This window comes from Bubalus bubalis, chromosome 20, assembly GCF_019923935.1.
Source record: "Bubalus bubalis isolate 160015118507 breed Murrah chromosome 20, NDDB_SH_1, whole genome shotgun sequence".
NCBI classification, from domain to species: domain Eukaryota; kingdom Metazoa; phylum Chordata; class Mammalia; order Artiodactyla; family Bovidae; genus Bubalus; species Bubalus bubalis.
In genome coordinates, this window is record NC_059176.1 from 46,864,671 (window position 1) to 46,889,079 (window position 24,409).

Here is a 24,409-nt window from a genome sequence, read left to right on the forward strand (position 1 = left end):
GAACCCAAATCTCTTCCCTTGGCAGGTGGATTCTTTACCACTGAGCCACCAGAGAAGTACCCCTTTGACGATTAGGTTATGGGCTTAGGGAAAAATAACAGACAGGTGAAGTCTACTTCTCTTCACATCCCATCAGAGGGTATGCGATTCCAACATGGCTTGTCACTGGCAATGTTAACCCGGATCACCCGGTCAAGGTAGTGTCAATCCAGTTTCTCCACTGTGAAGTTGCTGTTTTTCCCTTCCCATTCTCTCTTCTTTAGAAACAAAGCGCTAAGATGCTAAGACCAGCTTACTCTTCAGGAGGTAGAGGAGGGGAGTGTTAACTGCTACCTCCTGGAGGGGAGAGTACCTACACATATTATTTGAGATTCTTCTGTAGAGGAGATTGGTTTCTTCCCACTTATTTAATAATTTACATCAGCATGGATTCGTGTGTATTTATGTTACATTTTGCATTATAATCCTATACAGTGTTATTTATCGTATTGCCAAAATTGTTCCAGCTTTGGCCATTGGAAGCTCTTTCAGTTAGCTCCTGTATCCCTTCAGCACACACCCAGCCCTTGGGTTGTTTTTTGTTTTGTTTTGTATCTCCTTACTATGTGGTACTACAAGATGCTCTGTGCTGGTTTTCATTTTTCCTGCCTTAGACTACTATCAGCCATTTCTCCAGGAGCTAGCTTTTGGGAGACAAGAAGCCAGAGATGTGGACCACAAACCTCTTAGGCACAGGGGCTGCCCGGGATGCCTGGGAGAATTCATTTGCAGTACAGAGGAAGGGCACACGTGTAGCTGCTCTCTGTTTTCCTTAATTTCGCAGGTTCATGTAGCTCTCTGGTGAGCAATCAACAGTTATCCAATTTGCCCCTGTTGGAGGCCAGGGTGCCCTTCCCGTGCCACCTATCAGATTCCGGAGCCTCTGCTGCCCACACAGAATGGCAGGAATTCCAGGTCCCTGAGGTTGTGCTGGTCAAGACATGGCCTCCCAGACTTCTGCATGCTCATTTCCAACTCTGGGCCTGTTCAAACACTAGTTTTTATTTTCCCAAGGCTATCAAGTTTGCCTTCTACCCCGCCTCCTCTCTCTCGTGCACATTCAGTTAAGTGTCCTTTCTTTCCTTAGAAAAAAGATCCCATGGGACGGACTTCCTGGGAGGTGCAGTGATTCAGACTTCACCTTCCAGTGCGGGGTGTGCAAGTTTGGCCCTTGGTGGGGGAGGGAGCTCAGATCCCACGTGCCTCATGGCCAAAGAAACAAAACATAAAACAGAAGCAATATTGTAACAAATTCAATAAAGACTTTTAAAATGGTCCACATTAAAAAAAAAAAAAACCTAAAAGAGCCCACCAGGCAAGGGTTCCCTCCACCTCTCTCACCTTCCCCTCTAGACCCTCCACCCCTCTCCAAGGCCAGCACCTCTGCCTGGCCTGGACCCCATCCTCCTGCTTTCCCCAGGACTGCCCCTTCCTTTTCACATCTTCAGTTTTGTCCCGCATCACTGACTCCTCTTGCTCAACCTAAAAGAATCCTGAAGTCTCTTGGCCTAAAAAGACTCTCCTTGGCCTCACCTCAACGTCCAGCCAGCATGGAATCTCTCCCTTTGACTATAGGACTTTTTTTTTTTTTAATATTCATTTATTTATTTGGCTGCATCAGGTCTTTGTTGCGAATTCTTGAGGCATATGGGATCTAGATCCCTAATCCCTGGGCCCCATGCATGGGGAACTCAATCTTAGTCACTGGACTGCTAGGCAAGTCTCAACTGTGAGACTCTTGAACAGGAAAGACTGGGGCCACAAAGACCATGTTGATCGGCGATATTTCACAGAAAAAGGGTTACTGTGTTGGCTTCAATGGAGGGAGGAGGCACTAATAGGGAAATTAAGTGACCTCTTTCTAGGGAAAATTCCAAGATGATGAAATACTGCTGGCAAGAACTGGAAGCTTAGACAAGGCTCTGGGCATCTGGGAAAGCTCCTGAGAGGCAGCTCCCAACCTGGGCTTGGAGTTGGGGGTGAAGGAGAGGAGTATCCCCCAGGGACAGCAGCCTGAAACTGGGCGGAAGGAGGGACATCCATTTCCCACTCTTGTCTGATCCACCCTTTCCTATAGGGAAGCTTTGGTCACAGTCAATTTAATCCCAGCATATTTTTTTTTTTTTTTTTAAACTTTACAATCCCAGCGTATTTAACCTTACCGGGCTTATACCTCCCGCACCGCCCTGCTTTTTGCTGACTGTGTGAAGCAGCCCAGGTGATTCAGCACCTGTAATGGCCTCAGTACCTCTTCCCAAGGTAACTTGGGTGTTGCCCTTTCCACTGGTGGAGCCAAAGGAAACTCCCACTCAGGGTTGGGGACACTGCTTGGTCCAGTGCACCGTGAGTCTATTCTCCGATCCTCCTACTCCAGTTCAGCAGGCTTCTTCTAGTCCTCTTTCCTGACTCCTCCCTTTGATACTGCTGGGAACTCCCACCCCCACCCCCACCCCCAACCCTACCAGTTTCACTTGGCCTTTGGAATTCAGCTGGTGATGAGTTTCCTCCAGGATCAAATGCTTATCCAGTCCTGGCTCTGTGTGTTGTGTGCTAAGTTGCTTCAGTTGTGTATGACTCTTTGTGACACTGTGGACTGTAGCCCACCAGGCTCCTCTGTCCATAGGATTCTCCAAGCAAGAATACTGGCGTGGGTTGCCATGCCTGCCTCCAGGGGATCTTCCTGACACAGGGATCGAACCTGGGTCTCTTATGTCTCCTGCATTGGTAGCGGGTTCTTTACTACTAATGCCACCTGGGAACAGACTTACTTGTGCTTACAGACCCTGGCCAATTCTGTTTATCTGTGGCCTAGCCTATTCGCTCATTCATTCATTCAACAAATGTTCTATGGAGAACTTTCAGGCGCTGGAGATGCAGTGATGAGCAAAATTTATAACAGCTTCATAGAGTGTGCAGATGTGCCTGGGAGATGGTTGAATTATTAATTTCACAGACATTACACACAGTGAGTGCAATGAAGAAAAAGTACAGGGGTTCACAGTCTTGTTTGGGGCATTAGAAAAAGATTACACAAGGAAGGGACAGTTTAACTGAGATTTGAAAATGAGTAGGAATTGACAAGGCAAAGGGGTTGGGGTGTCAGAGACAAGAGAGGAAAGTATCTTCCCAGACTGAGAACAGCAGGGGCTGAAGGGAGGATGGCCAGTTGGCTGCGGCACAGGAAGCAAAGGGACAGAATGCGAGGAGAGGGAGATGGAGGCACCCTGAGGCCAGGCCTTGTGAGCACATTCAGTATCTTGTCTTCATCCTAAGGATGGTGCGAAGGAGATAGGATCAGGTCTGTAATTGAGACAATTACTCATAGCAGGTCACCAGTCCCAGGAGGAGACCTTGAGGGTTCCCAGGTAAAGCTGTGGTTCCAGGAAACACGAGGGTAGGCTTTGGGTGGTGGCCCTGCTTCATATGCTTGTCCCTCGACTTTTGTTTACTGTCCTGAGTAAAGAAATACTGACCAGGCTCAGGTGGGCAGCATGTTCTCAAGAGAAAATGATCCTGTGAGGGGCCCAGAGTGGAGATGAAGGTTAGGTTAGTCCCATGCCACCTTTAGCAGGGGATCGGGACCTGACGCGTAGACAGAGGACTCAGCAATCGCTCTTCTTGAAGCTCCACCCTTAAGATCTCAATTTCCTTTGCTCTAAGCACCCCACTCCAGTACTCTTGCCTGGAAAATCCCATGGACAGAGGAGCCTGGTGGGCTGCAGTCCAGGGGGTCGCTAAGAGTCAGACACGATTGAGCGACTTCACTTTCACTTTTCACTTTCATGCATTGGAGAAGGAAATGGCAACCCACTCCAGTGTTCTTGCTTGGAGAATCCCAGGGACGGGGGAGCCTGGTGGGCTGCTGTCTATGGGGTCGCATAGAGTCGGACACGACTGAAGCGACTTAGCAGCAGCAGCAAGCCAAGTTGATTAAGCCTCCTGAAAAGCGATTATGCTGTAATCGGGAGACCCCAACCCATCTTTGCCCACAGAAGAGTCCAGAACACCTGTGGCGGGTGTAGGATCCGGAATTTCATGGTGGGGGTGCCCTGAGCCAAACCCCTGGAGTGGACCCGCAAGATGAAAGGGGGCTTCAGGGCGGCACACGGCCGTGCCTATCGCAGATTCTGAAAACTTTGGGCTCAAAGCTGAATGTATGTCCTTGGGCAAGTCACTTCCTCTCCTGGGGCCTCGTTCCTGCAACTGCAAACGAAGGGTCGCCCAAGTCCTCTCAGTCCCACAGGCTGAATGCTTGCTCTGGCACTGCGCCAAGCCCCTCGGTGGGCACGGGGCGGGAGAGTGCCAGTGCCGGGTCTCCAAGGGAAAGGGGTGGGGAGCCCGGGAGGCGGGTGGCGACCGCGGGGCGGCGCCCGGGGACACCGCACACCCCGCCGTGCCCCCCACCCCTTGGCTGGGCGCCGAGTCCCGGGGGCCACAAGGTTACGTAAGGAGCCGGGCGGGGGGAGCGGGGCGGGGCGGGCGCCGCCCGAGCGCGACCGCCCAGCCCCGGCGGCCCAGCCCCCGCCCTCCCGCCCGCCCGCGCCTGGTGGCGGCGGCGGCGGCGGTAGTGGCAGCCGCGCAGCCCCGCGGAATGGAGCGGCGCCGGGGCTGAGCCGGGCGCGCAGGGGCCGCCGCATGTGCTGCGCGGGGAGCGGCTGCAGAGCCGGCGGAGAGAGGACGCGAGAGGCCCCGTCGGAGCGGCCGCCGGAGCAGCGCCGGAGATGGGGTGAGTGAGCCCGCGCCGCGCGCGCCCCGCGTGGCACCCCGAGGGGCTGCGGTGCCCCGGCTCGCGTCCCTAGGCTCGAAGCCCCCCTGGGCGAACCGGCCTCTACGCCCAGCACCGGGAGCCTGGAGCCAGCGCGCAGCCAGCTCCGGAGAGCCTGGGGCCGCCCGACCCCGCGCTCTCCACCCCGGAGCGCGGACACCGGGCAGAGGCACCCCGGCCTGGGCGCGGACTTTCCGCGCAGCGCGCGTGGCCTTCGCCCTCTAAGGCAGCCCGGGCGCGGGGGCACCGGGCGGGGACAAGCACACTGGCCGGCCTCCCTGCTTCGGCCATTCCGCCGCGGTCCCTTCGCTCCAGGCGCGATCAACTCCAGGGCCTGTGTTTGGGAGTCTAAGAAGCAGTTTGTCTGTCTCCACAGTTGGGATTTATTACGTACAAAATGGAAATCGAAGTTTTCCTGGAAAGGGAACACGCCAGATAACAATAACCCCCCGCATAGGAATAGTGGACTTTATGCTTTGATATGACTGAGGATGTGTAGGTAAGGCTTCAATCTTTGAACAACTGAGTAGATGCTCAGGAGAGAAGTTGAAGCACTCTGTCGAAGTGACTAATGCATCCGAGTATATAAAGTAATTTAAAAAGCAGGATTGATTTCTCCTTGGCGTCTCTCTGAGCAGTAGGCGCTGTGAGTCAGGGAGCCGCTGCGTTAATAACACAATTAACTCCGTGCATCTGCTCACCCGATGTAAGCGCATATTGATGATGTGCTGTGCAGGTTCTGGAAGTGGTTTTTATTCCCATTTTACAGATAAGGCAGCAGAGGCCTGAAGTGGTTGGGTGACTTTTCCCAGGTTGAGCAGGCAGTGGATGAGTGTAGAATGACCCCTGAGCGCAGGGGCAGACTGCCAGCGCAGCCTGACAGTGGGCTTGGGGTGGGTGGGTGGTGTGTACCAGAAGGGGAGTTCCTGAATCTCTGTGTCCCCTTGCTGCTGAGCTGAGCGCCCTTCACACATTCCTCAAGACCTAAAGACTTCTGCGGGGTGGTAGGTCTAGAGAGCTTGCTTTCCTGGGCAGGACTGGTGAGCAGCAGAAAGGGGAAGGGGCCTCCTGGTGGTTTGACTGGGCTCCCACCTTGGCTTCATTGTGCCTTAGTCCTTACCAGTTTGTGGAGTCCTTTTACCCAGTGAATTTTTACCTCTGGGGTCTGTAAAGTGTTTGGAGGAACCAGAGGGAGGCTGAAATGAATTCTGAGAAGGGAAGTGTGAGAACTCCAGACTGACGTGAGCAGGCCGGGGGGGACAGAGAGGAGCCTGGAGATTTGCTGAAGACACTGGTGCTGATCCAGATTTCACACGGAGGAAGCTGTGAGTGGTTTTTACCAGAGGCACCCTGGCCGGGAAGCTGTTTTCCTGTAACATTTCCAGTGACCTCTTGGTTGGCTATGAAAGGGCTGCTCTTTGTGCAGTGGGAAGCTTTGAGGTTCTCATATTTCATACTTTTAAAAAAAAATGTATAGAAAGAAGGAGTTGGCAAATGTAGGTCTCAAGATGGAAGATAAAAGGAACCTGGTAATTTTAACTCTGTCTGTACACCCCCTGCCCCCGTCCCCACTCCCAGCCAACACAAAACCAACCCAACACACTGGTGGGATCAAAAACAAATATTGAAGCTCCGTGGTTGAGATCAAATGGTTCTGTGGAAATGAAAATGTTTACTCATAAAAGCTTAAAGAAAATGTCAGAAAATAATTTTTGTTTGTAGAGAAGCCGGAGGAGTAGCTTGGGGATTTTGTTTAAATACTGAATATGTCTTTCATGTAATTTTAACATCATCTGATAAATGTCTGTTACTCACTTCTCGTAGGTAAGGGTTGGTTGGTAACTCCTACGTACTTCTGCCATTTTTAATATATCCACCTCTTCTATAATTTATGTGAACATACAAACCATGGCTGTAAATTGAGATGGAGCTAAGGGCTGGGTAAGCTATTCACACAGAGGAGGGAGCCATTTTCACCGAAAATAGAACCAATGTCATCCTTTCCGAGAGTTGAGTAGGATGGAGGGGGATGAACTAAGAAAGGGCAGCCAGTAGAAAAGCTTGCTGTGATCTTACAGCTTTGTCACAGCTCTACTGTGTAGACATGACCAAAATTTAAAAGGTGGGGGGGATCAAGCCTGAGTTTCTCTCTCCCCCACTTAAGATGCTTTTCCTCATTCAGAAGTTCACTGCTATTTCCCGCTTCGCTTCTGAGAAGTATTGTGCATTGTGTGTCTGTTTCTCCAGGAAAGTTGTGTTTTCGCTCCCCAAGGAAGTTGTTTCCTACTTTATTCCTTCCTCAGATCTCCCTCTTCTCCCGCCACACACATCTTGCCTCCCTTTTCATTGACAAAAGACAGCCACAATCCAAGAAAGTGCCTCACCAACACCCCCCACCCCCACGCCTACAGTTCTGTGTGTGGCCACCCCGGTGTTTTCCTTCCTACCTGTTATCCTGCCAGAGGCTTGCCCCTCCTGGACGACCAGCCATCACATCCCCTTTCACCTTGTCAGGGAACATTTCTTGTTTTCTCCCCTCCATCTGTCTCTAGGGTCTTTCCTACCCGTGTACAAACATGCTTTGGTCCAGTGCTGTCCCGTGGAACTTTCCACACTGATGGAAACATTCTTATCCACGTGGTCCTGTACGGTGGTCACCAGCTACCTGCGGCTATGGGGCACTTGAAATGTGGCTAGGGTGACTGAGACCTAATTTTTTTAAGTTTGAATGGCCACACGTGGCTAGTGGAGCCACCATGTTAGATAGCACAGCTTTAGCGTCTCTCATTTTATTGGGTTGGCCAAAAAGTTATTTGGGTTTTTCTATACCATCTCATGGAAAAACCTGAATGAAAGTCTTGGCCAACCTGATACATCCCTGTCCTTCTTCTGTTCCACTTCTTTGTTCCCCTTTACCTGAGAACATCTCAAAAGAGAAGCCCAAAACCACCGTCTCCATTCATCTCCTCTGCCTGCCATTTGTCAGCCCTTCATAGCCTCTAGTCTGGCTTCTGAACTGCCGGGCCACTGATGAGCTGCATGTTGTCAGACCTCTGTCCTTGTCTTCCTCCCCTCCTCAGCAGTGTTCCTCCTCTGTGGCCACTCCCTCCCCTACCCCTCCGCACTCTACTGGGTTTCCCTTCCCTTCCCGATGACTCCTCTTCAGTCTCCCTGCTGGTTGCTCCTCTGTCTGACCTCAGAGTGATGCGGTTGCTTAGGTCCTGATCCTGGTTCCTTTTTGCTGTCCACACTCTCTTCCTTGGTGATGTTATCCCATCCCTCCATGGCTTTCAGTACTATCTATATGCTGGCAACTCCCATATTTATATTTCTTTCTTTTTTTTAATGTTTATTTTATTTATTTGGCTGTGCCAGGTCTTAGTTACAGCTCTTGTGATCCTCCATTGTCGTTGCAGCATGTAGGATTTTTAGTTGTGGCACTAGATCAGGGATCTATTTTCCTGACTAGGGGTTGAACCCAGGCCCCCTGCATTGGGAGCTCGGAATCTTGACCACTGGACCAGCAGGGAAGTACAGTCCATTCCACTGTATTTCTAACACAGCCCTTTCCCAGGGCTTCCTGCTGTTGTTCATGCACAGAGCTCCCCAAATCTCTCCTTCCCTCTGTCTCTTCCATCCCCAGCCCTTGGCCCCACCGTCCACCCACTTGTAAGAGTCATCCTTGATTCTTCTCTTTCTCACCCCTGATATACAGGCTGTCAGTGGGTCCCCGAGGTTCTGCTCCTGGGATATTATCTGGGGGTGCATTCACCTCTCCCTAGAATCACAGCTCCTACCCTACCCTTGGCCATTTGCCTCCATCCTGGACTAACTTCCTCACAGGCACCCCCAGCATCCACTCTGGGGTGTCTCCGGTCCACTCTGCACATGGGAGCCCAGGTGATGAGTCACGCCACTTTTCAATCAGGTCACACCCCTCTTTACCTTAAGCCTCCGCTTGCCGACAAGAGGTTGTCCTGTGCCCTCTCCTCCGAGCCCCTCTGGCCTCCCTCCCTGCCTTCTGCTGACCCTGGCCTCCTTTCTTTTCTTGCCCTGCCCTTTCTTGCCCTGCCTGGGAGGGCTTTGAATTCGTTCTTCCCTCCACCTGGAATGCTTTTGCCCCGGCTCTGCGAAAACCTTCCTCCTTCTCATCCTTGGCATTTGGACATCGAGATCACCTGCTCAGGGTCTTTTCTAACCACCCCTGTCACCTGATGAGGTGGCTACACTTTGTTCCCACCATTGTTCACCACACCTGCTGTTGTTTGGGTTCTTTGTGCTTGTTTATCATCTGCCTTCCCCATAGCATCCCGAGAGGATAAGGTATTACGTTCTTCACCAGTGAATCCCAACACCTAGCACCATGTCTTGCCCCTAATAGGCTTCCAATAAATTTTTTGATTGAGTCAATGCTTGAAGTGGTGGGCAGCCTTGCCTGGACGCCAGCCTAGAAGTCGTGATAATTTCTGGATTACCTTTTATATGGCATGCTTAATTGAGAGTTGCAAGGGCCAAGAGAGAAGGAAATCACATTTGGAGGCAGTTTTCTTTTAATGCTGAAGCACACTGTTTAGCTTTTATTGTGACTTGGGTTCATTTTCAGGCTGTCAGCTGTCACCCGAGCATTGGGGTTGTAAATTGTCTTTCTACCCGCCTGCAGAAGGCTAAGAGAAAAGCCAGCTTGTGTGCTGTTGTGACTTTGGGATGATTTTGTCAGTGTTTACAAACAACATCTACTGTATTTCTGTTTGGCTTCAGTTTACACTCATTTGTTTTGTTCAGCCAAGATTACGTTGCACTTGGTTATCTAACACCGAAGGCCTTCGCTTGGTAATCTATACTGGTTTGCTTTCTTCTGATGATCATTCCTTCTCCTTTAGTTTTCCACTCCTCTTGAATCACACGTAATTTCATAGTTCTTGCAAGTTAGAGACTTTTGTGGAGGGGGAGGTTCGTGTTGACTAAAATAAATAACAGGCTCTTGAATATATTGAGGAAACTTGTCTTCCCTTGGTTCTGTTATGGGTTTCTTGTGTGTGTGTGTGTGTGTGTGTTTTGGCCACACACCATGGCTTGCAGGATCTCACTTCCCTGACCAGGGATTGAACCCCAGCCCATGGCAGTACAAGTGCAGAATCCTAATCACTGGACCACCAGGAAATTCCTCTGTTGTGGGTTTTTTTGTTTTTGTTTTAATTTTTTAAATTTATCTTTGGCTGGTAACTTTGTCGCTGCTCTAGGGCTTTCTCTAGTTGTGGCTAGCAGGGGCTACTCTCTAGTTGCCGGGCATGGGCTTTGCATTGTAGTGGCTTCTCTGTGAAGCACGGGCTCCATGGTGCACAGGCTTCAGTAGTTGGGGCGCACAGGCTTAGCTGCCTCACGGCATTTGGGATCTTCCCAGACCAGGGATCAAACCTGTATCATCTGCTTTGGTAGGCAAGGCAGATTCTTAACCACTGGACCACCAGGAATGCCTTCTTGTGGGTTTTTTAAACTTGACTTCCTGAGGTCTCAAGCTCGTCGTCTCTAAGGCAGTTGGAGAATCTGTTGAGGATCCAGGATGAGCAGACTGGTAGCAGTTGGTTGCTGCCCTTGTGGAGTTTATATTTTAGAAGGAAAACATAAGCCACATACACAAGTGCCAACTATATGTGTGAGTTTAAACAAAATGCTGTAATCCATAGGGTGTCAGAGGAACTATTGGGGGAACATAAGAAAGATTCCCCAGTACACTAGGCAGAAATACTTAGGGAGACCCTTAACATGTAGGATCATCCTCATTGTTTAGACAGTCCTTAGTGTCACCCTTCGTGTCAGAGCTGGAAAAATACACAGTGCTTGGCATGGGGTAGATAACAAGTAGGTATGTGCCGAATGAATGAATGACTCATTTTGGGTTGACTTTCACTTTGGGAAAATGCTGTCATGCTTATTGGAAACAGTCCTGAAACTCCTGACTTGGTTTTAGGATGGACTTGAGGGCATGTTTGCTGCTTGTGCACAGTTCCCTGAAGGGCGACCTAGAACAGAAAGGGGCTTTGTTTTTTGTCTGATGGGCTCAGTGGTTTGTGTAAATTATTAGGTTTCCTTTCTGCAGTGGCTTCTGGGGAACTTAGGAGACAGATGTGTGGTGACCTTATCACATTGATGAGATCTCATCCTTTACCACTATCTTCGCTCAGTTTTTTGACCCTGTCCCTGTTTTGCCTTCACTCTTTCACTAAGTAAAAAAGAAAAAAAAAAAATGGAAATAGCTTTGTTTTTTTCTAATTATAAAAGTATTACATGTTCATACTAAAAAAATAAGAGTGTAAAGAAGAAAGTGAAAATTACTTGTCATCCCACATTGCAAGGATAACCTCCATCAGCAATCAGATATCCATCTTTGCAGACTCTTTTCCATGTATACATGTCTCAGTGTCTAGATAGACGTTTATGTAGAGCAAACAGTATCAAAAAATTGGATATTTTTATCCAAATGAAATCATGTCACACATCTCTTTTGTAACCTAAGTTTTTCAACTTAAAATACCTTGAATGGACATCTTTCCCTGACAGTTACTATAAATATACACCATCATTCAACTCCAAACCTACTTCTGATTTATCATTTTGCTGAATTTTATACATCTCTGCTGAAATCCTTTTCTAGAGCAAGGCAGGGTATAAATTAAAAAATAAAAGCCACATTTTGATAATCTTTTAAATGAATTACTGAAGGAAAGAAATGGTAGAGGAGACCAAGATCAAAATTAACGTTAGGTAATTTGCAGAGACTGTGTAATTTTGGATGAGTCACCGCTCCTTAGTGAATCCTGGTAGGAACACTGAGGATCCGTCGTGGTTGCTAAGGGTGGCTGGTGGACGAGGACCCAGCTGCTCAAACTGTCTCTGCTTGTTTGGAAATATTAGGGCAGAGTAATTCTGCTGTAAGACCTAGAAGAGAAGGCTGCCTACAAGCCGAAAGCACCCATGCCCACCCCTTAGACGTCTTCCTCTGCAAAGCCCTGTGTCTGCTGGGCATTAGGCCCCTCCTGCAGAGACGCTTCCCTTGGTGAGGGGATTGACAAGAACGCACAGTCAGGGAAGTCGGTACAGTCCCTGCTTCAGTTGTCAGGCAATTAAAAAAAAAAATCTGGATAAATCCTGTGACAGATTACCTCTGCCGGCATTGGCACCTAAAACCTTTGGGAAAAGACTTCTTTTGGTATATGGAGTGGGGATGGGAGCTCCTTTTCCCTTTGAAAAGAAAAATTCCCTGTACCTTTGTCAAAAGTGAACAGCACCCCCAAACAGAGTTACAATAGAGAAAAAGCATTCTTCAGAATATTAGAACTCTCAGGTGTGCTGGGTCCTGACCTTATGGATCTTGAGAGTTAGACTTTTTTTTTTTCTAATATGAAAATAAATTAGGCACAAAGGAGCCTCAAGGGGAGTTGGGGCCAAGAGCTGCTGATTTGCATGGGTTTGGATCCTTGGGTCCCTAAGCCCTGCATGTTCTCTGCCTGCACTTCTAGGTATTGCTCGCGTGGCCTGCCCCCCACCCCCAGTCATATTTATAGGCTTGGAGGTGCGTGTTGGCAGCCGGAGCCAGCTTCCTAGCGGGGTGTGCGTTGTGTGGGAAGAGTGTCAGGTTGGGAACCTCTGCTGAATGTACGATGAAGCCTCCCTCCAGTAGTTCTGCCGCCGGGGGCTGTTAGTCATATGGTATCATTCTGGTAGAATTTATTTAAATTATATTTCAAATTAGCTTGTTAGAATAAAAATATGCATGTGGGGAACACATTTAGACATTTGTCAACGACTGGAGATTTTTTTTTTTAATTTTTATTCACAAGCCTGGTTGATAGGCGTCATCTTCTTCTAAGGAATTGGGGATCATGACATCCTCCACCCTGTGCAGAAAAGCTTAGGATAAAGCATTGCCACCAGCCGAAGCAATTAGCTTAAGAGCTGTGCGTTAAGAGACCCCAGTAGTTGTTGCTGTTTAGTGGCTAAGTTGTATCTGACTGATTTACAACCACATGGACTGTAGCCCACCAGGCTCCTCTGTTCATGGAATTCTCCTGGCAAGAATACTGGAGTGGGTTGCAATGCCCTCCTCCAGGGGATCTTCTTGACCCAAGGCTCCAACTGAGTCTCCTGTACTGGCAGGCGGATTCTTCACCACAGAGCCACCTGGGAAGCCTAACAGACCTCCTAAACAGTGCTAAATCCCCAGGTACCTCCCAGCCAAGTGGAGGCTGCATCCCAGCTGCCGGCAGGGCTCTGACCAGTCCTTTTTGGTTGCCTTGTTCTGGGAGGTCTTGGTCCAGCTCTTGGGTGATGAGTAGGACCATCCAACCAGCCTTTGTCCTCCTTCCTCCCCTTGTGCACTGGGGGATATCTTTTCTGCGGGTTACAGGGTAGGGGTTGTCCACAGGGATCCAATTAGTGAGGCATATTGCAGACCCTGCTGCCCTGGCATTGGATCCCTTTTGGGATTTTTAATTGGGAAAGCTTTTAATTGGAGTTGTTCAGATAAATGGAGAATGGGAGGGTTGCTTTGGTGTCTGTTGTCCTGTGGGAGAGGGGTGATGGAGAAGGTCCTCTTGGGGATGAAGAACAGGTCCTCCTGTGCTGGGAGGCTCTGAAGGGCAGGAGAAGGAGCTCCTGGTAGACATGGCTGATTTCAGCTCAGTTGGTCTGAGGACGAACTGTCTAACCCCTCCAGGCAGACTGGAACTAGAACTGGCTATCTCAGCAAGATGAGTCTGTTGTCATGGAAGTCCACCTGTCTGGAGACTGGAGAGGATGCTGAGTACAGATCCCAGCCCTCCTGGCTGGCTGTGTGAACTTGGACAAGTCATTTTATCTCTCTAGCTTTACCATCTGCATCTATCAAAGGACTGAGACAACTGACGAGTAAAATGAGTACATAACGTTTAGAACACGGTTTTGACACATAAATGGCTTCCCAGGTGGCACTAGTAGTAAAGAATTCATCTGCCAGTGCAGGAGATGCAAGAATGAGGATTCGATCCCTGGGTCGAGAAGATCCCCTGGAGAAGGAAATGGCAACCCACTCCAGTATTCTTGCCTGGAGAATCCCACGGACAGAGGAGCCTGGTGGGCTACTGTCCATGGGGTCGCAAAGAGTTGGACATGACTGAGCACACATGTATACTTCACTGACATAAATATTTCATCAGTGGTGACCAAGTTCACTAAGATCATCATGGTCATTTCTGCCTTGGATGGAAGGTCTGCAGGTGGCTCCCGATGTGCCTTTGGGGGATACGTGGTTGGACATGGTCCATTCTTGGGCCCTCCTCAAGTCCTCAGCTGCTCTCTCCCAGTCCTGAGTATTGTCAGAGTTGGTTCTTTGTCGTCATGTGACCCAGAGGATATGTAGTTTGCCTTCTGAAGCTTCCGCTCATATCACTAAGCCTCTCAGTTCGTGTGGGTGGAGAAATGTTACTAGCTAGTGGACAAGAAAGGTCAGGAAGCTGACCCACCTATCTTCACAAGAAAACCAGTCTACCAGCCAGTTGCTTTCTTGGGGAGGTACACGAGTGGACCAAAAACAAAAACCAAAAATCAGTATCTCCCTATTGTGGGCATCAGACTAGTGATTTGTGCTGCTGGTTAGGGAGCCCTTCATTGTATATTCATTCACTCATTCATTCAACAAATCATGGCCATCTACCTTATGTGCTGTGAACAATCACAGTGATGGCCCCACGATGCTTTCAGTCTAGTAGGGGAGGTAGACATCAAACAAATGTTACCTAATGAACTAACATGGGAGATATCGATATGGGGCCAGGGCCTATGTGGACTAGACAGTAATTGGTTTCAGGGTCTCATATCTCTGATTCCCACCCACTTATATGGATCTGAACTCCTTTCTGATCACCCTTCATCTGTTCATCAGCTCTGGTAACTTTCTTTTTAAAAGTTATTTATTTATTTTCAAATTTTTTGGCTGCACCACAGGGCATGTGGGACCTTAGTTCCCCAGCCAGGGGTTGAACCTGTGTCCCCTGCATTGAAAGCACAGAGTCTAAACCAGTGGACCACCAGGGAAGTCCCTTCTGTAACTTTCTTGGCCATCCCTTAGCTTTTGCGCACCTTCTCTGGGCCAGGCGACAGGATGACAGAGGCTGTTGGGACAGGGTTCCTGCCCTCCCAAGGGAGATGGATGGTGGGTAGCTTTTTAGGACAATGAAATAGCCTTTTATTGAAATGTCCTTAAGGATAAAATTCCTAACTCTTTGAGAAGTTGCAGAAGGCTTCTTGAAAAAGGTGACTTTGGAACTGAGTCTTGAAGGATAAGGAGGAGTTTCCGAGGCAGGCAGAACTGCAGGGCAAAGGGAAGCATTGAGATGGAGAGAGCTGCCCACAGGAGGCAGTAGAGTATTCAGGTCAAGAACAGAGACCTCGGACTCAGGCCTGGGCTGGCCATTCACTGGCTATACAGCTTGGAGCAAGATACTGACCTTTGTGAGCTTCATTTTCCTTATATGTGAAATGGGACTGATGATAGTACCACCATCATAGTGTGGTTGTGAGGATTAAACGAAGCACACGCTGTGATGTGCATTAGCTGTTAGCAGTGGGCAGGGAGGTGAGAAAGAATGTGAAGTGCGTGCTGAGGGTGGTGAAGGGGTCAGGAACATACAGACATGAAGGAAAGGCCTTTGTGCTACATGTTTGAGACTTTATCCCATAGGTGGCAGGGGGAGCCAGCCATGGGTGAGGCTGGAGGTGAGAGGAGCAGTTCGTCTTGGTACCTAAGAATGAGGCCTGAGTCCCAGGCAGTAGCAGGCAGTGGGCTCAGAGAGGATGAGGTAACTTGGGTTAGGAGGCAGAAACATGCTATGTCCTATGGAATTTTGACTTCAGTCTATATGTAATGAGGGAACAATCAGTTCTGAAGAGAAGAACATTACTTGTGTTAGGAAAATTACTCCAGAGATGATAATGAAGGGTAGCGCAGAAAGTTGAGAGATTGGAGGAAAGAGACCTCATAGAAACTAGCCACAGTCCAGGCAAGAAGTGTTGAGAGCACAGAGCATGTATGGCACAGATTTATATATGTAAACCATGCCCTGTTCTGTGCTGGATCTGTGGCAGCTTCTAGGAGTATGTATAATACAATAAAGCAGAAAAATATATGTAAGGCACCTTGCCAGAGATGAGAGAGTTAAAGCTTGAATGTCTTTCCTATAGAGTTGCTAAATCAGGACACAAACTAAACTATTACTTAATGAGAACTTAGTGGGTTTGAGTTAGTATGCAGAGTGTGTCTATACAATATCTCATTTAATTCTCACAACAACCCTCACTTTCAGAGTTGGAAACTGGGCTTGAGAGATTCAGTAATCTGTTCATACTCACAGCCAGGAAACCAAGCTCTCGCCTATTTGAGAGCAGAATTCATGTTCTTAAGATGAATTTTCTAGAGGCCAAAGGCACCCCGAGAGTCATGTGGGAGGTGAACCCACAGCTCTTGATTGTTGTAACGGGAGAAAGGGAGAGGTGGAGCTGCCAGCAATTCGGGTATTTCTAGACTGTTTGACTGAGTGGATGGTGGTGCCATTGACTGAGATTAAGAGTACAAGAGGAGATGCAGTTTAGGGGAGAGAGTTGATGAGAGTTTAGTCTGAGTGAATGTGGTAAATTTCCACTTGTAGTGGGTCATGTGTGGTGGCCTCTATCAATAGAAATTCAGCTCTGCTGCTGCTGCTAAGTCACTTCAGTCGTGTCCGATTCTGTGCAGCCCCATAGATGGAAGCCCACCAGGCTCCCCCATCCCTGGGATTCTCCAGGCAAGAAAACTGGAGTGGGTTGCCATTTCCTTCTCCAATGCCTGAAAGTGAAAGGTGAAAGGGAAGTCACTTAGTCGTGTCCGACTCTTAGCGACCCCATGGACTGCAGCCTACCAGGCTCCTCAGTCCATGGGATTTTCCAGGCAAGAATACTGGAGTGGGGTGCCATTGCCTTCTCCTAATTCAGCTCTAGCATTCAGCAACTAGGGTAGAATCAGAGGTACAGATTTGAGAGCCATCACCTCTGAGATGGACTTGATCACCCAAGGAGAGAGTGGATCAAGAAGATGAAGATGGGAGTCTTCCCTGGCCATCCAGTGGTTAAGACTCTGTGCTTCCAGTGCAGGGGGTGTGGGGAACTAAGATCCCACATGCTGCACAGCAAGCCAAAAAATAAAAATAAATAACAATAAGAATAATAAAATATTTTTTAAAATACTTTAAAAAGATGAAGATGGAACTCTGGGAAAGGACACCAGTTGAAGAGAAGGAAAAGAAGCCAGTGGATGAGACTTAGAGGTGATGATACTGGAGGAAGGCTGGAGGAGAGCAGTGTTGTGAAAGCCAGGAGACAGGAGGCTGAAAGGGAGGTGTATTCAACATGAGTGAAGGCCTTGGGAAGCTGGGTGGGGACCCAAGGTGCGTGCTGTTAAATCCCTCTGTGGGGGTGGGAGAGTTAGAGCACTGATGGATTTTAAGAGCAGCTTCAGCCAAGTGTGAAGGCACAAATCCATCTGCAGTGGTTTAAGGAGTGAGTGTACAGCAGGGGAATAAAGAAGTCAGGCTGAGCTTGAGGATGAGTCAGGGTAGAAGGAAGGCTGATTTTCATTTCATCAGTTGAGCATGTTGGGAGGCTGGGGGGGAAATAGAAGTGGAGATTGAAGATATTAGAGAAAGATGACAGGCAGTGTGGTTGGCACAGGGAAGTGGATGGCAGGAAGGAACTAGAACAAGAGCTTTATGCTGGGAGGATCGCCCTTAGAGACCAGGCAAGGTGCAGGTATGGTGGCATTTTGAGGCTGAGGTGGAAAGGGGAATGAGGGAGCTGGGTCGCCTGGCTTTTCCTTTTCTGTGTGAGCTAAGGAATTGATCTGAGAACCAGGGGGTAGATTAGGAAGAGAAGAAATGGTTTGATACAGCTGACTGTGGGCAAATACAGATTTATGAGCAGCCTTGCAGTGCCCATTGGAGACTGAGGAATGTGTTGGTAAATGTGCTAGTTGCCAACGTGCGAGGTGACCTGGGGGCAGGAACAGAGGCAAGCAGCCCCAGACCCAGAGGGTGGGCAGTCAGAGATGGCCGGCCCAGTTGGACTCCAAGTGCTTTACCTTCCACAGCCCTGGGGATGCTGTGTGGAGGAGGGGAGAGCCTGCTTCGTCTCCATCAGTCACCTCTCTGCCCTCGCTTCTCTGAATAGCCAGCCATTTTTCTGTTGTTAATAATCTTCCAGACCTTTCCTAAAAAATGCATTAAAATTTTTGCCAGCATGACCTCTTTGAATAATGAGATCTGTAAGTTTATTAACCTCTGTGAGAAGTAGATTTCCTTGCTCCATGGGAGCAGATAATCTCTTGGAGGGAATGAATATTAATGTGGTGACCCAGAGGGTCAGCTCAACACCTGAGGGCTCAGGCTTTTCTGTGGGGATGGCTCATCTTGTGCCCTTACCCCCATCAGCTGACGTGACATGTGCCCCATGGAAGGTGGGCTGGGCACTTCTGCATAGCCCTCTCCTTGGTCCCACTCTGAGTCTTGCAGTGGCCCAAAGTTGACAGAAACCAACATAGCAAGACCTCATTTCTTTCCTTCCTTTCTTCCATGTTTTGCTGTGCTGGGTCTTCCTTGTGGTGTTTGGGCTTCTCTAGTTGTGGCACTCAGTCTCAGTTGCCCTGCGGCATGTGGGAATCCTGGTTTCCCAACCAGATGTCAAACCTGCATCCCCTGCATTGGAAAGCAGATTCTTAACCACTGAACCACCAGGGAAGTCCCCTTGTTTCTTTTGATGAGTCTAATTCTCTAAGTATGATGAGGGGAAGGTTGGGCATGAGAGCACTGAGTTGTATGCAGACAAGAATATCTAGACAGTAGGTCTGTTCTTAGAGGCCCAGGAACCCACTGGAGTCGGGAAGGGCTTTAGGACATGTGCTATGTGACCATGTTGAAACACATCCTCTGTTGTTCCAGTGGCAGCCTTCAGATCTGCACATGTATTGGATAGTTGGCATAAGCTACTTGCAGGGTGTTCAGCTAAGTAGCAGCAATCCATGACTTCATCCTCATTAGTTTGGTGTTTCAAGTCTGTTCTAACCTCCTCTGACCTACCTGCCTTCTGTGTACCTGAATGCTTGGCCTGTGCCTCTCTATATTGTTTATCACATAAAGCAGTTGATTATAATACAGTGTTATATCAACATAATGTCATAATCTGCCCCCACCCTTGCTAACTAGACCAGCACAGTCCCATAGAAATATGAAGCCACGTATGTAATTTTACATGTTCTAGTTTCCATTAAAAAAAGCAAAAGAAACAAGTGAAATGAATTTTAATGTATATTATTTATTTATTTATTTATTGGAATATAATTGCTTCACAATGTTGTGTTAGTTTCTGCTGTACAACAAAGTGAATCAGCTATAGGTATACATATATCCCCTCCCTCTTGGACTTTCCTCCCACCCCATCCTACCCATCTAGGTCATCAGAGTACTGAGCTGAGCTCCCTGTGCTATATAGCAGGTCCCCACTAGCTTACTATTTTACACATGGTGGTGTGCAAATGTTGTTGTTTAGTCACTAGGTCGTGTCCAACTCTTCTGTGACCCCGTGGACTGCAGCCCCCCAGCTTGCTCTGTCCATGGGATTTCCCAGACAAGAATACTGGAGAAGGTTGCCATTTCCTTCTCCAGGGGATCTTTGTGATCCAGGGATTAAACCTGTGTCTCCTGTTTCTCCTGCATTGGCAGGTGGACTCTTTGCCACTGAGCCACCTGGGAAGCCCCAGTAGTGTATATCTTGTCAGTGTATATCTAATCTCCCAGTTCGTCCCACTCACCCGTCCCCCACCCTCCGTGTCCACATGCCCATTCTCTACATCTGCATCTCTATTCCTGCCCTGCACATAGGTTGATCAGTATCATTTTTCTAGGTTCCACCTATATGCATTAATATACTACATTTGTTAATCCTAACACATTTTAACCAAATATATAAATAAATATTATTATTTTTAACATTTAACAATTTAAGTCAGACATGGCCCCTCTTATTTCCATGGAATTCTCGTTCTAGTGAGGGAGACAGATTCCACCTGTCTCTGCCCACTCCCAGCCCTCTCCTCCCCCTGCAAGCATCCACAAATGAAATAGCTGCAAGTTGTGCTCAGTGCCATGAGGGAAGGAAGCAGGGGCTGAGCCCAGCTTGAGGCTGTATGTTTACGGGCTGCCTCTGAAGAGGTGACATTTAAGCTGCTCTATCATGTGACGAGCAGGAGCAGATCGTTTTAGGTGGAGGGAGGGGCGGGGTTAAAGACCCAGTGTGGGAAGGGGCTGCCCAGAATGTTTCAGAAACTGAAATCAGACCTGCCAGGCTGGCTGGCAGCGAGGGAGGGAGGGGCGCCCAGGCTGGGGTTGGAGAGTAGGTAGGCATGAGGGCACACCAGATCTCATAGGCTGTGGCATGGACAATGGCTTATATTTGAAATGCTGTGAGAGCAGATAAGACTGAAGGGTTAGGACAGACCTGCGGGTGGTTAAGATTCTGTACTTCCAGTGCAGTGGATGTGGGTTTGATCCCTGGTCAGGGAACCAAGATCCCACATGCCAAGGGATGCTGCCAAAAACAAACAAACAAACAAAAAAAGACAGAAAGGTTTTAATAGCCCTGTGACACAGCCCTTCCTTCGTTTTAAGAAGACTTCTCTGGTGCTCTATGCAGAATGGATGAAAGAGGATAAGACCTGAAGTGAGGAGAAGTGACAGGGTTCCTGTGTTCTAGTTCAAAGAGGATGCTGGCTGAGCCTGAGAAGGTCACAGAGGGAAGGAGAAGTGAGCAGACTGCAGATGATTTGGGGGAAGATTTGTTAGAGCTTTCAGAGAGATTGGTTGTAAGATAGGAATAAGGGGGAGGGAAGGAATGAGAAGGATCCCTTTGGTTTGGGGTTGAAGCAAGTGGTGGCCACTTGATGCAAAGACCCGACTCATTGGAAAAGACCCTGATGCTGGGAAAGATTGAGGGCAGGAGAAGGGGACAACAAAGGATGAAATGGTTGGATGACATCACTGACACAATGGGCATGAGTTTGAGCAAGCTCTGGGAGTTGGTGATGGACAGGGAAGCTTGGTGTGCTGCAGTCCGTGAGGTTGCAAAGAGTTGGACACGACTAAGCGACTGAACAACAAGAAGGTGTAGGGAAGCCTGGAGGAGCAGAAGGTGAGGGGTGGAGTGGGAGACTCAAGGTCAAATGGCCACATCATCTTAAGCTTGACGGAGTGTGTGGAGCTGGGCAGAAGGCAGGGACTTAATGTAGCTTGGGTTCAGCAGAGGTCAGACTGGAAGAGATTGGGTGACTTCTTGATGGATTGAGAAGGAAGGCAGAGGAGGAGAGGGCTCAGAAGCATCCATTTTCCAGGTGGTGGTAGAGCAGGCGGAGCCGGCAAGAAAGATAGAGGAGGAGAGCCCAGGGAGGGAGGAAGGGAGGGGCTGTGTCTCAGCGGGGGCTTGGGTGTCAGTGTTGAGTGCCGCACCAGTGGCCTAGGGCTAAGTGGCGTGGTGGCTGGTGGTGGCCCTGACCTGAATCCAGACAGCGGCGAGTCAGGCAGGGCCAGGCACCAGGTGGGCCGGAAGAGGAATGGGAGGCTGGGACGGGGGTTGCGTGAGGGATGTGTGGACCACTTTTCTCAAGAAGTTGATTGGAACTTCCCTGCTGGTCCGGTGGCTCAGACTCCATACTCCCAATGCAGGGGACCCAGTTTTGATCACTGGTCAGGGAACTAGATCCCACATGCCACAACTAAGAGTTTGCATGTGTGTGTTAGTCACTCAGTCGTGTCTGACTCTGTGCAACCCCATGGACCATAGCTCGCCAGGCTCCTCTGTCCATGGGATTCTCCAGGCAAGAATACTGCAGTGGATTCCCATGCCCTCCTCCAGGTCATCTTCCCAACCCAGGGATCGAACTCACGTCTCCCACATGGCAGGCAGACTTGTTACATCTGAGCCACAAGGGAAGTCCCTAAGAGTTCACACGCTGCAACTAAAAGACCCTGCATGCCACAACTAAGACCCTGTGCAGCCAAACGAATGAACGAGTGAGTGGAGTTGACAGTGGAGGGAACGGAGTCATGAGACAACCACATGAGAGGCTGTGGGTAAAGGGAGAAGGTATTTAAGATAGGAGAGCTTCAGCATGTGGTTGATGATGCTGGCAGGAATGGTGCCCGAGAGAAGCAGGGTGACCCAGGAGCCAGGCCATATGGTGACAGGAGTGGGGTTCAGGGCATCGGGGGAAGATTGTCCCTTGGAGCAGAGAGGGAAGGAGGGAAGGAGGCCACAGTGGGAGCAGATGGAGGCAGGTCTGGGTGTGGTGGAAGGTGCTTGAGTTCTAGTCCAGGGCTCTTGTTTCTCGCCAGGATGTATGAGGCAGGCTCATTAGCTCAGAGCAATGAGGATGGAAATCTCATTGGGGATGGGAATCTGAGGAGAAGAAAATAGAGTGAAATTGTCTGGGACCGGGTGGCCAGCCTCCCAGAGAAACCTAGGCTTTGTGGGCCATTTGCAGAGCGACAGTTTGAGGTCAGAGAACATGTATTTAAAGTGAAATACGTCCACCCTGTTTTGTCCACCCGGTTGCTTGGGTGTGGGCGCAGAGAGGCAGATGGCAGAGTGCATCAGGTTGGGAGGCAAGGAATTCCCACAGAGTGGGGAACAGTGATGGTCTGTGGGAAGGGCATGGGCCATTCAGGGAAGAAAGTGAACTCACTGAGGGCACAGGGAAGAAGGCACTGGGTGGGAGGAGCTGAGTCCAGGGCGAGGCGTTTGTCCTGTGGATGGGGGTGGTGACAGGAGGTGGACGGAGGATGAGTCAGGCTCAGAGCTGAAGCCCCCATCAGTGGCAGGAAACACTTGGAGGCTGGCACAGGTGTGGCAGGGGCAGGTGACTGGAATGGCCTCGCCTCCAAGGGCACAGAGAGAGCCACACTCTGGGGGCCGTGAGGACACCAGCCACCCGTCTCCCCTTGGGTTCTGCTTTTGTGGAGGGTGAGAGGAGCAGACCAGCTGTGTGTGGTGGGGCAGTGCCGTCCTCACGGACTAGCTTTGTGTCAGTTACGGTGTGAAGGTGAAGGGGGTATTCTGGCTGGACAGCTGGTCCCGCAGGTTTCAAGGACTTTAGGAGATTTGAGAATGTAGGGAGGAGGGAAAGACTGGCTCCAACTTAGCAGGGAGGACCAAGAGCCTGGATGATGCTGGGTAACTGGGAGGGTGTGGTCCCCTGACTGTCCCCCAGGTAGAGGGATGAGAAGTGAGACGGATCTTTCCAAGCATGTGAAAGACCTGGGGATTTGAGTTGGTGGTGGGTTCCCTGTGAATCAGCTCCAGTGATGTGGCCGGCTAAAACTCTGAAGCTCTTAGCCAAAGTGTGAAATAGCTGGCGGTGAGGGGTCTGCTGCATGTGACATCCAGAATGTTGTGTGTAGTTCTGGGTGCCGGAGTTCATCTGATTAGGAAGGAGAGCAGAGCTGGAGGGGTCTGGCCACATGTTTCCTAAGGATGACACGGAGAAAGGTTTCTTTTTCTTTATCTATTTGTCTTAGTTGCAGCACATGGGATCTTTGTTGTGACATGCAGGATCTAGTGACCCGACCAGGGATCGGATGCAGGCCCCCTGCATTGGGAGTGTGGAGTCTTAACCACTGGACCACCAGGGCAGTTCCCTGAAGGAAAGTTTCTTAAAATGAAGTTTCTAGGGCCTTCCCTGGTGGTCCAGTGGATAGGAATCTGCCTGCCAATGCAGGGGACATGGGTTTGGTGCCTGGTCAGGGAAGATTCCACGGGGCAACTAAACCCATGAGCCGCAACTACTGAAGCCTGCATGCCTAGAGGGTATGCTCTGAAACAAGAGAGCCCACCACAGTGAGAAGCCCACCTCCTACAACTAGAGAGCAGGCTGTACTTGCCGCAAGTAGAGAAAGCTTGTGCGCAGCAACAAAGACCCAGCACACCCAGAAATAAATAAATACACAATTTTTAAAAATGAAGTGCCTATGTGCAATTCAGAGGTCTGTGAACACCCCTCCCTACAAACTGTATGGAGCACTGTATATGTGTATGTTCTTTTCTAGGGAGGATGGCTGTAGTTTTTTATCAGATTTTCAAAGCAGTCCTTGACCTTAAAGAGATAAGAATCGCCTGTTGAAAGGATATGGGCATGTTCAGCTGAGAGAAGGGAGAATTTGGGCCAAGAGGCAGGGGCAGGAGAGAGTGGCTTCCGCGTAGAGGACCACTGCTGTTTGGAGGAGGCGGTTTGCTTCTGTGGACACATCTGGAGGGACTCGAACCAGAGGGAGGAAGGCGCAGGCAGAGGGTTTGGCTCCATGGGGGCTGAGGGGGCCTGAGCACAGCTGGGTGTACACAGGTGGGGGGTACATAGGGCAGGGACAGAAAGAGGTGGCCTGTGATGGCTGTGAAACCATTGTCCAGACCTCGTTCTGAGAAGCAAAAAGCTCTGGGCTCTGCCAGGCTTTCCTATAGCGTGAGGACGTGGTGTCGTGGGCTGAGCTTCGCTGGGAGATGTGA

At 49.5% G+C, this 24,409-nt stretch overlaps 1 protein-coding gene across 2 annotated transcripts in view; it reads left to right on the forward strand.

Annotated features, from left to right (window-relative positions):
• The window catches only part of HOMER2 (homer scaffold protein 2), a 127,292-nt gene that overhangs the window by 31,552 nt on the left and 71,331 nt on the right, over positions 1 to 24,409 (forward strand). Inside the window, exon 1 of one of the 2 annotated variants that reach the window (XM_045163715.1) lies at positions 4,561 to 4,765. The exons of the other annotated variant lie outside the window; for it this stretch is intronic. Within the exon in view, the coding sequence (XP_045019650.1) occupies positions 4,761 to 4,765 (5 nt within the window). The 5' untranslated portion in view covers positions 4,561 to 4,760. Of the gene's footprint in view, positions 1 to 4,560; positions 4,766 to 24,409 lie in introns of those variants that run through there. 2 annotated transcript variants of the gene reach the window in all.